Consider the following 12,690-nt stretch of genomic DNA (forward strand, 5'->3'; position numbering starts at 1 on the left):
AGAAGTTTTGTAAATGTCACAATGTATCCCCAGCACATGAAAAAAAAACCAAAAAACTGTAGTTCTTAAAAGTAGGGATTACCTGTGTATCTCAGTGGGTTCAATCTAACCACATGGGCCTTTTAAAAGAAGTTAACTTTCTCTGGCTGGGGCAAGAAAGATGTGGTGGGAAAAATTCAGAGAGCTTCAAAGCATGAGAGGGACTTGATCTCCCAGAGCTGGAGGGGCTGCATAGAAAGCATGATAAAGAATGTGGACGTCTTCTAGAAGCAAAGACTTGACCTCACTGACAGCCATCAAGGAAATGGGGGACTCAGCTCTACAAGTGCAAAGAACGAAAAATCTATCAATAACCTGAATGAAGCCAGAAGGACAACTTTCCCCCAGCCTCTAACAAAGAGCCCGCCCCACCCAGCCAACTATTGATTTCAGCTGGTAAAGCCTTAGAGGCCCAGCTGACCCACACTATGCTCAGACTTCTGAGCCACAGACTATGAAATAATAGGTGAGTGTTTTTTAAGTCACTAAGTTTGTGATAATTTTTCTGGCAGTAATAGAGTAACTAATATATAAACACATAATTACATTCTTCACAGGAATAGAAAAAGCAATCCTAAATTCATATGGAAACACAAAACACCACAAAAAGACAAAGTAATTCTGAGCAAAAACAATGCTGCTGCATATATCACAATATCTGACTTCAAATTACATTACAGAGTTATAGTAACAAAAGCAGCATGGCACAAAAATGGATATGTAGATGATGGAAGACTAGAAATAAACACACATAGCTACAGTTATTTGATTTTTGACAAAAGTGCCAAAAACACACATTAGAGAAAAGACAGCCTCATTAACAAATGGTGTGGGGAAAACTGGATATCCACACATAGAAGACTGAAACTAGATGCCTCTCTTTCACCCTGTACAAAAATCAACTCAAAATGGATCAAAGATCTTAATGTAAGATCTGAAACTACTAGGGGAAAACGTAGGAGAAACACTTTAAGATATAGGCAATGACTTTATGAATAAGATGCCAATAACTCAGGTAATAATAGCAAGAACTGACAAATGGACTTGCATTACATTAAAATGTTTTTGTATAGCAAACAAGAGTGAAGAGATGGAGAAAATCTTTGCTCTCCATCTGACAAAGGATTAATATCCAAAATACATAAAAATTTATAAAAAATTAAACACCAGAAAGAGCAAATAATCCAATCAATAAGTAGGCAAATGAACAGTTCTCATAACAAGTACAAATGGCCAGTACATGAATGAAAAAAATGTTCAACATCTTTAGTCACCAGGCAAATACAAACATAAACCACATTTACCCCGTCAGAGTGGCTATCATTAAGAAAACAAAAAACAACAAATGTTGGTGGGATGTGGAAAAAGGAACCCTTACACACCTTTGGTAGGAATATAAATTTTTATTGTTTATTGTGGCTCTACTCACAATAGACAAGCTGCAGAATCAGACTAGGTGATCGTCAATGGATGAATGGGTAAAGAAAATGTGGTATATATACACAAAGGAGTTTTGTTTAGTCATAAAGAGGAATGAAATTATGTAATTGCAGGAAAATGGGTAGAACTGTGGATCATCAGGCTAAGTGAAATAAGCCAGTCTCACATAGGCAAGTATCACATGTGCTCTCTCAGATGTGGAATTTAAAGAGGAAAAAAATACATGAAAGTATGTTTGGGATGTGGAAAAGGGAAGGGAAAAGAAAGGGTTATAGAGGAGGGAATATGACCAAAATACATTATGTATATGGAGATGTTGTAATGAAACCCATTATTTTATACAATATACATTAATAAAAGTAAATACATTTTAGATTGAAAAACAAAAGCAAGCAGAATTCTCAAAGGAATTTTGAGCATAATTCTCTTTCTTTATTGCAAATATGTGATATAGGAGTCTTTGCTCAAGAATAACAGTTATAACCTACACAGTATTTCACAGCATGTGGCTATTATTCACTGGAAGACTGTTTCTCTCCAAGACCTTCTAGAACACACATAAATTTACAATGCATTCCAATGAGATCAAGATTGCAGCAGGAAGACTAATTTTCAGGTCACTGAATGATAGACCAGGATTAGTTGGTAGGGGGAGTCAGATTGGAGAGGGAGACATTGACATTGATTCTTAAAGGTTCTAGAAGTGCCGAGTATGTGAAAAGTAATATTGAACAGGAGGTCTAAGCTTGGGAAGGAATGATTATGGTTAAATTTTAGTTTGGGACAATTTGAGTTTGACAGCCTTGTGGATAATCCAGATGGCTTCCAGGAGGTATGTAGGTATGAACACTGAAGTTCAGTTGATTTTCAAGTTAGAGACTTCAAAGTGGGAATTATTAGCATGTAAATTGATAAAATACTGTAGAAGAGATTACCCAGACAATGCTTATATGTGTTCTTTGGTTTAAAATATAATAAATAAAAGGAAGAATGAAGAAGAGATATACATAGAGAACAGAGATGAAATTGTTTGCTTGAGGTAAATGGAAAAAAATTGGAGGAGAGAGAAAAAAAGGCAGGGATGGGGGTAGGTAGCTCACGCCTATGATCCTTAGCTACTTTGGGAACTGCAAACGGGAGAATCTAGTTTCAAGGCCAGCTTGGGCAAAATGGACTGGAGGTGTTGCTCAAGCAGTAGAGTGCCTGCTTTGCAAGCATGAAGCCCTGAGAACCCCAGTTCTGCCAAAAAAAAGGTTAGAAAAGATGAGAAAGATGTTGGCTAAGACAGACTTGATGTATTACCAATGAGCTACAAACAAACAAAAAGTAGTAATAAAAGGAGGGAATAAAGAAGGTAAGGAGCCATGGAACTATAGGAAGTTCCTGTAAGCCCCCAGGGAACACTGCTGGCCCAGAACAGATAGATTTTTGACTTGGTGAGTGAAAATGAGGGTGGACCTGGCTACATTAGAAGGAGGCACAGGAAAAGTGAATGTGCAACCAGCCATTTATACATAGGGTGCTTATAAGCTGTGTGTTTATAATTTGGGGAATGTTAATATTGTGTGCCTCTGAGTAAATTACTCCTTCACAAAGATTTAGCTATTTACAAAACCATTTATAGGAAAACTGGAGACTCCTCTCATCCCCAATTTTTGTGAAAACACTGCTGCTGCCTTAAGACTGAAAAAATCCAAGTTAGCTTACGCATTCTCCACCCTGTGCATTCAATACAGTTTCCTCTTTAAAATCACAATGACTTTTGAAATCCTTTGCTGAATCCCAGTCTGGGAAAGGATTTCAATGTTGCCCACAGCAGCACGAAAAGAGAATGAACAGCCCACACACCAGTGTCTAGGAGGGCTCCCTGCCAAACTGCCCATCCTAGGGAAAGTAGCCAGCCAGGAACAGATTATTTAGGACAGAATGTTCCTCTTTCTCCCAGCTGGTTTAGATTTGCTCAAAAAGAATTAAAACTTAACTCATTCCAAAGCACTAAATTATTAGTTTAAAGTCACAGACTAAGGGCTGATGGAGTGGCTCAGGTGGTAGAGCACCTGCCTAGCAAGCATGAGGCCCTGAGTTTAAGCCCCAATACCGGGGGGGGGGGGGGGAATCAAGTAAGGTCATAGACTAGATGCTACTTTTTCACCCTTTCCTGATATCTTTGGCATTCATTTGGAAAAGAATCAAAATAGTTGTCAAGACTTAGTTAAGCTACAACATATTTAGTCAAAGCTGCATGTGTGAACTGTCTCTAATATCTTCTATTGGTTCCTTTTAAAACTCCCTTTAAGACACTGGTCCACTATTGTTACATTCAACTACATTTCTAGCACAAGGATTAAAAAGTACTTAAGTATAATTTTATTCTACTCTGCATCAATGCCATATACACACACAAAACTGTTTTGATCACTTAATAAGTTACTGCATTCGTTTTAATATTAATAACAAGAACATAAATGATCAATTCCTGAGTTAACAGTGCAATGTAAAATTGAATCTGTATTGCTAATAAGACATTTTATAGCATAAAAAACGTGATCAAAGTGATCATTTACTTTATCATGTCATAAAACACAAGTGATTACTGTAGAACAGTGATACAATTTCAATGGTAAGGAAACGTGTAATCCACAACAAAGAATCTTGTGTACATTTGTTGCCATGATTGACGTTCCAGGTCAAATAGCTGTAATAAAATAAGTTATGGTAAAAAATAAAGCCAAGAAGTTACCTACACGAAGGAACATTTGATTTCATTTAAGAAACGGATACCTGGATTCTAGTCAACCTTTTAGTACATACAAAAACTGTTCTCTTAAAAAAATCTTAAATAACCACAAATTTAGAGAAATTCCTTGAATAAAAGACAATGACAACTCTTCATTATGCGGTAAAACTATGGATCTCATCTGTGGAAAAGTTAAGATCTTGCAGCAACCTGAAAAACAAAAGTACATGTTTCTTAGGGAAAAAGTTTCAAGATAAATACAATCTAAGTTTACCACCACACCATAGTGCCTTTTCATTTTTTACATTTCATATGTACTTTTTAAAAAATACAATTCTCACATCTAAAAAAATCAATTCCTAAATGCCATCAACTATCTAGGCAGAGTTCAAATTTTCAGCCATTTCATAAATGTCATGACTATGTCAACTGCTTAAGTCATGATCTTATTACAATTTACTCAATGAAACTGGCTAGTAAATCTTTTAGGTATATTTTGATTTATAAGATCTTTGTTTCCCTCCTTCCACCCACAAGGTACTTCAATGTAATTGTTGAAAAAACATCAGACTTATTTGTTGATTCTTTCATGGCCTTCATTTTGCTGCATCTTGGTCATATTTCTTAATAACATTTTCCACAATTTAATGGCAAGCCATTATGGGTAGCATTCTTCCAGCCAGGGTTACATAATACCAAGTTAACTCTCTAACTGGACGCTACCAGCCATTAATGATAGATGATATTCTACTTTTATCATTCTTTGTTCAGCTGAAGAATTCTATAAAGAAAAAGTTCTGCCATTTACTATGTGGTTACTCAGTAGTATGACTCATCTAGAGAAGGCAGAACAAATGCTTGATTTTTTTTTTCTTTCTCTATTCACCAGTTTTCTTTCTTCCTTTTTTTTTTGTGTCACTGGGTTTGAACTCAGGGCTTCACACTTGCTAGGCAGGTGCTTTACTGCTTGAGCCACTTTGTCAGTCTACCAGTTTTCAAAGTAAGGAACTGATTCTAACATTCTACCCTCATTCTCCCTCACTGAGCAGAGAAAGAAGACATACTGCTAAAATAGAATTCAACTTGGAACACAGTACAAACGGAGACAAAAACCACAGAAATGGTTTAAAATGCTGCTGAAGATGACCACCATTTATTTAGTACTTACTGTATGTTTCACTATGGTATGCACTTCTCATGTATACTTCTCATGTATTACTGCTTAATCCTGTTTATAGATAAGCACACTAAGCTGAGAAAGGTTAAGAAGGTGACCCTAGGACACCCAGCAAATGATTTCAAGATGATTATTAAAATAGTGGAAGAGCTCGGACTGAAGCCCCAGTTGACAGTTTCCACAACTCACACACACTTACACACTGTGGCACAGGAGTTCTGAAACAGCAGTCTAGGATCTCTATCTGAACCCACCCTACCTTCCAGTCATGCAGTCTATCTCCTCCAGGCAAGGGCCTTCACTCTAGCCAAACCAGTCCAGTATTCCAAATACCTCTACTCTCAGTGCATCTGCTCCTTTTTTTCTCTGCCTGGTAAACTTCAGTCATCATTCAAAGCACAGGTCTTTTTGACCATGCAGATCCCATCTCTCTAGGACATACAACCCAGGTCTCTCCCTGACTTTCCATAGCATCTGATTTTATTTCTATTAAAAATAGTTATAGGGACTGGGGATGTAGCTCAGTGGTTAAGTGTTTGCCTAGCACACACAAGGTCAACCCCTGTACCACAAAAAAAAAAAAAATACAGTGTTATGAGTTGTATGTTAGCTATGAGTGTGTGCATTTGTTTACACCAGTAGACAGTGTGGGCCTTTTGATCTGAGACTGTTTTTCTCATCTCTGTAATAAAGTGGGCAACTAGTGGATCAAAAGAGCATTATTGGTGAAGTTGTAATAAGCTGCCTGTCTGTAGTTAAAAAAAAAATAGGTCGCTAAGTCTTTCTCTGTTGTCTTATCATACAAATTGACAAATGTTCACTAAATATGGAGAGCATGTTTGAGATGTTATACAGTTGTCCTTTGGTACTGAGGGGGACTGGTTGTAGGCCCACCCATGGATAGCCACCTCAGTGGACACTCAACTCCCTTATATTAAATGGCAGAATATTTGCATTCTACGTATTCATCTTCTCATATACTTTAAATTATCTCTGGATTCCTTATAATTCTAAAACAATATAAATGCAATCTATAAAGTACTCATTAAGATACTTCTGAAATAGTGTCAGTTCAGAAGATGACCATCCTCTACTTAGCCTTATACAGCTTAGTCTTTTTTTTTGCTAAGAAATTAAATACTTTTTCCTAAGAAATTAAAAATTTTTTGATTAAGGCAATAATTTTCATAATTAAAAATAAAAGAACAAGATAAAAAGTTACCAAGAAAATGTTACACTTGGTCACATACTAAACAAAAATAAGATCCAAAACATTTAAGGCAGTCATATATAAAATCATCTAAAAACTCAACAGTGGCTGTATTTAACTAAATATTTTAAAGTGTCATTTTAGAGTTAAATCGTATCAAGACAAATTTCAATCAGTGGCCACTATACTGATTTTTCATTATGTAGGATTCTATTTTAGCCTTATTATGTTCTAGTGTCTCCTTTCTGTATTGATGCCTCATTTTTGGATCACTATATTTATTATTTAACACCTTTTAACCAGGTGCAGAGAATGAAGATGGTAAACTATTTGAGATGATCATTGCTTATTAACTAGTATTTATACTATAAAGATTTGGGGAAAGAAGAGGTTGAGCCTGCTGTCCCAAAGAAGACTGTGGCGCCAATCTTGTAACTGTCCATTATGTCATTCATTGGCAGAAAATAGTGATTTCTGGCTGTGTCTTACTTTTGTGTTCATGTATGACACTATGAAAAATCTGGCTTCCAACCCCTCTCCTAAATGAAGATCAAAACCTTCATTATTTTCTTTAACCATAACAGATTATAAAACTGTAGGTTCATATGACTAGGAAAACTGAGAGTTATGTCCTCTGCTTTTTATGGAAGATATTCATTTTAAGGTGTTGTAGGTTCTACTTCCTACCACACTACTACTCACATTATTCCTTGTTCTGTAAATGGTGTTGGTCCACAAATGCAGAGGAGGACTTTGGATTTTTCTACACTTCTTTTAAAAAAATCAGAAAGAAGAGCTGGTGAAATGTGTCCCTGTTTTCCATTCCATTCTGAGTTAGGTGCTGAGAGAACAAATTCAGCATCAAATCTAAGGAAAAGAAACAATTTTCAAAAGTCTATTATTTTAAATATATTAGCATGTTTGAAGTTCAATATAACATCTGCCCCAAAGAACAAATCAATATATCGAGACTTATACACTCGATATATTATTACAGTAGATTATAAGTAATGATTTAACAAAACATAATCCAAACATACTAAGGATGAGCTTTTGTTACAGATAAGTAATTTAGCATTTTTATTAAACTCATTAGAAAGAGAACTCCAAGGATCTTAGAGAACACCACACTATTAATAATCTGCTTGTATAAATCAAAGTAAAAAACAATTTCCGGTGATATGTGTATTTTAATCTCTGGCTCAAACCTCTGACTTCTTACTGTTGGCAGTTCAAGGGCTGTCAACCTCATCTTGTGAGAGCTCCCTGCCCCATACCTGATATTAATTCTGTGAACAGTGCCAGTCCATGTGGTTGCATACGCTGGAAATCTGGGAACCTTTCTGTATCTTGCCCTGCATACTCAATTTACCACCAAGTCCTAGTCCTACTGTGTCTCCTCTCAGTTTTCTTGTATAGCACTGCCGACTCTCACTCTTCTTTCTACAATGGTTTGACTTCCCCTCACTCTTTTGTTGTTAGTTTAGGCATCATGTACTTAAGCAAGTGCTATGGCCCCAAAAGTCTAGGGTCCTTTATTACACACATTGTAGAAATGTTCTCCTTCTCCTTCTATTCATGGCCCTTCAGGTTGCAAGTCTGTAGTCACAAAGATGATTATTTTATCTCCTTTAGGTCTTACTTCTTACGAGTCCATTTGTGGAGCAAGGTGGGGAAATCACATATTGTCTTACAATTCTAATATTCTATGATTTTATACTCAAAGCACATAAAGAATTATGTTTTAGTTCTTACCTACAAAGTTACCATTTAGTACTGGCAGAAAGTCTAATCCACCCTGGATAGAACAGCCTCCCCAAATACAGGGTGAGCATCTCTAACCTGAAAATACAAAATACAAAATGCTACAAAATCCAAAGCCTTCTGAGTACCAACATAATGCTGAAAAGTTTCAGATTTTGGAGAATTTGGAATTTTAGATTTTCAGACTAGAAATGCTCAACCAGTATACGTAAATATTCTAAAATGCAAAATCTGAAACACCTCTGGTACTTTAGAATGTACAGTTGGATGCCCTATCACCAAATACATTTTTGATAAAAGGGATATTCAACCTGTACTTTCCTTCACTAACCTACTTTTTTGTTCCTGGCAGTTAAAATTGAGATAACATTAGATAATTTCAGAGTGTGATATTTGCTTACTGCTCCGTAAGAGCAGAATTCCTGTCTTGTTCAACACTGCATATAGGCCTGGTTGAATGTAAGAGCTCAAAAAACATTGGTTGAATGAATAAAGGAATTTAATGACAAAGAAGCCATATGAGCTAAAAATAAAAACTGTCATGGTCATATATTGTCATTTATGAAATTATACATATAAATGTATATTAATTAATAAGTGAATTTTTCTGGGATGGTTTATAATCTTTCATCAGATTATCAAAGGGGACCCAAAAGCAGCTACAGGATCAATGCCCTAAGAAATCTCCAATTATACATAGATATTTGGATAAAAGAAACACTGTGCTCCAGTAAGTTAAAAGATAGTCTCTTACAGTTCTATTTCCAACAAACTTTCAATGGAATAAAATTGTTAAGACATACAAATTAATGCTAAATCCCTATAATCTACAATAAATACTTACAATTTTTCTTTACTGGTATACTTTTTTAAAAAGGCCAATCAATGGTATACTTTCCATAAGCATCTACTTAGATGATGAGAAATAATTGAGATTCTTGCATAAATGGAATAAGTTCTCATGCATTTCATATCTATTCACATAATGGTCCCATGGCTCTAATTTTAGGCACTTAATGGAAAAAGTGAACAAGTGCCAGAGACACAATGTAAGAATATTATAAAGTGGTTATTATCCTGCTTATCTCTTCACGGAAAGAGAAAATTACTTAAACTGGAGCAGGAATGATTCTAAGTTAAGATGAAGAATGAATGATTTCTTACAGCATATAAAGACACAGTAGTGTCTGTGGAATCTGTTCTCTTGCATTTTTCTGAATGAAGGCCAACTCACTGTTGGAAGCAATTTTAGCAATGAGTTGCTAGAGGCATGAAAGTGCACATCAATAACAATTCCAAATTCCCCTCTGCCCTGTGATTTCAAAAGAATCAGGAAGGACTAGGATTATTGAAAAGGTTAGCTGGAACTAACCTTTAACTCATAAAATGCAAAGCAATATGGCAAAAAGAAGAGAGGAAAGGGAAAAAGAAGAGACTTGCTTCTGATGAATGCATACATGGTCTAAAATGTCAATGAAAGTAAATAACCTTGTTAACATTTTTTATTGTAAAGCAGATTGACTGCAGTGAAATAAAAAGTCTTGAAATACAAGTATATTCATTTTAAAGCACATGCAGAGCTTGCATATCCAACAGCTTATTTCTTCTTCCTCAGTTTCCTAAACCACCTCTGCTTCCAAAACCTGCCTTACTCTTCATATTTCTTGCACGTGCCTCCTACTTTCTCAATTTTACTGCCACAACTCCAGATCAGGCCCTTGTATCTCCTGTCTAAAATACTACTCTAACAGCCTTAGTCTTAGTCTGTCTGACACACAATGGCCATATTAGTTCTCCTAAAAGCCGAGATTCAATCATGGAACTTCTTTGCTTAAAAAGCAGTGGTTCTTCCGTGAATAGCCAAGGCAATACTGAACAAAAAGAGCAATGCTGGAGGTATCACAGTACTCAATTCCAAACTACAGTGCAATAAAAACAGTATGGTACTGGCACAAAAACAGATATGAAGACCAATGGAACAGAAAAGAAGACCCAGATATGAATCTATGCAGCTATACCCATCTGATTTTTGACAAAGGTGCCAAAAACATACAATGGAAAAAAGACAGTCTCTTCAACAAATGTTGCTGGGAAAACTGGATATCTATATGCAGAAAACTGAAACTAAATCCATGTCTTTCACCCTGTACAAGTATCACTTCAAAGCGAATTAAGGACCTTAATATAAGACCTGTACTTTAAAGCTAGTGCAGGAAAGAGCACGGAATATACTGGAATTAACAGACATAGGCGATGACTTCCTAAATAGAACTCAAATGGCTCAGCGACTGAGAGAGAGGACTGACAAAAGGGACTTCATGAAATGAAAAAGCTTCCGCACAACAAAAAAAATGGTCACCAAATTGAAGAAGCTCTCCACAGAATGGGAGAAAATCATTGTCAGCTATACAACTGACAAGGGATTAATAATCAGAATATTCAGGGAGCTCAAAAAACTAACTCTCAAAAAATCAGTGACCCAATGAAGAAATGGGCAAATGAACTGAACAGAACTTTTTCAAAGGAAGAAGTCCAAATGGCCAAAAAAACACATAAAGAAATGCTCAACATCCCTGGCCATGAAGGAAATGCAAATCAAAACCACATTAAGATTCCACTTCATTCCTGTTAGAATGGCTACCAGTAAGAACACAAACGACAACAAATGTTGGTGAGGATGTGGTGAAAAGTGAACTTTCATACACTGTTGGTGGGAATGTAAATTAGTACAACCACTATGGAAAAGAGTATGGACACTCCTCAAAAAATTAAAAATAGAACTACCATATGATCTACCAATTCCACTCCTAAGGACATACTCCAAGGAATGTAAGTCAGCAAAGGCACCTACACACCCGTGCTTATTGCAGCAGTATTCACGATAGTTAAGCTATGGAAACTGCCAAGATGACCCACTACTGATGAATGGATTAAAAAAATGTGATATTTATATACAGTAGAATTTTATTCAGCCAAAGAAGAATGAAACTATGTCATTTGCAGGTAAACAGATGGAACTGGAGAACATCATCTAAGTGAAGTTAGCCAGGCTCAGAAGACCAAAAGACACATGTTTTCTCTCATATGTGGACTATAAACCACATATGGTTTATATATATAAACCACATATATATACAGCAACATTATGAAAAACAGGCTACACTAAGGGGGAGGGTCACAAACAAGAGAGGGAGGGTAAAATGAGGAAGTTAGGAGGTGGATATGGTTGATATACTCTCTATACAAGAATGAATACAGAATTTTTAAACCTGTTGAAATCACCATAACAAGGGCTTAAGGTAGAAAGAAGAAAAACAGAGGAGATGAACCAATTTGGGTTATAATACATATACACATGGAAGTGTCATAAGGAAATTCCCTGAATAACTATCTTAAGCAAACAAAAATGCCATTTTCTTTCTTTTATAAAATCAGAGAACAGGAGGTCCTTGGGGAGTGGTTGTTGTGGAAGGGGAGAAGAGTAGGGAAAGGGTGCATATAGTACTAATACTGTGTGCACAGGTACGTAAATGGGAAAATGAGACTATTCCAGGAATGGGCAGAGGGAGGATAAAGGAGAATGGTGGAGAGAGTAAATTCAAGTATGATACATCTGATATATTGTAAGAACTTTTATAAATGCCACCATGTATCCCCAGCACAATTTTTAAAAAAATTTTTTTAAAAAAAGCAGTGGTTCTTCATTGCCCACAGATTAGCATCTCAGTATAGTTAGGGCCCCAGATTTTCCTTTTCCTATTTTTTGTTTTGTTTTCCTCTAGCTAAAGAAAAACTCTAGGAGCAAAACTGGACTCCATCACTAAAATACTAGAACAGTTTGGCCCTCATGTCTTTACTCATAAAATCCCACTACGCAAATTTCTTTTCTTATTCATAGAAATGCTAATTTGTTTCCCAAAGGCCAATTCAAAACTCCATTCTTCCATGTAGCTCTGCTATCTCCAGTCTCACAAAAATGGAATTATTTGGTCAGGCACAATAGTGCACACTTGTATCCCAGCACTCAGGAGACTAAGGCAGAAGAATTTGGAGTTCGAGACCAGCCTGGGCTACATAGCAAGACCGTGTCTAGAAAAACAATGACAACAGGAACCAAAACAACAACAAGAAAACTGTAATTACTCCTTTTTCTCCTGAGACTTTCATGCCTTAGTATTTGTTCCTCTCACAGCACAGACTCTATAGTTACTAACTTCAGAACTTCTCACCAGTAGGGTACTCTTTCTTATTTTGTATCCAATGTCAAGCACATTTTACAAATAGTGAGCATGGAAAAGCTTAAAGTAATGCAAATGATCTTCT

The 12,690-nt window shown here is 36.1% G+C and overlaps 1 protein-coding gene across 5 annotated transcripts in view; it reads right to left on the minus strand.

The window, feature by feature from the left end:
* Positions 1-3,902: 3,902 nt before the first annotated feature.
* Cyb5r4 (cytochrome b5 reductase 4) overlaps positions 3,903-12,690 on the minus strand; it is a 106,215-nt gene continuing 97,427 nt past the window's right edge. For 2 of the 5 annotated variants that reach the window (XM_074078711.1, XM_074078695.1), the window contains 2 exons: positions 7,306-7,470; positions 3,903-4,426 (listed from right to left, as the gene is read on the minus strand). In XM_074078711.1, the coding sequence (XP_073934812.1) occupies positions 4,372-4,426; positions 7,306-7,470 (220 nt within the window). In that variant the 3' untranslated portion in view covers positions 3,903-4,371. Of the gene's footprint in view, positions 5,445-7,305; positions 7,471-8,358; positions 8,446-12,690 lie in introns of those variants that run through there. The other 3 variants (XM_074078703.1, XM_074078701.1, XM_074078715.1) reach the window with 3 other exon arrangements.

Source organism: Castor canadensis, chromosome 1 (assembly GCF_047511655.1).
Source record: "Castor canadensis chromosome 1, mCasCan1.hap1v2, whole genome shotgun sequence".
Classification (NCBI taxonomy): Eukaryota; Metazoa; Chordata; class Mammalia; order Rodentia; family Castoridae; genus Castor; species Castor canadensis.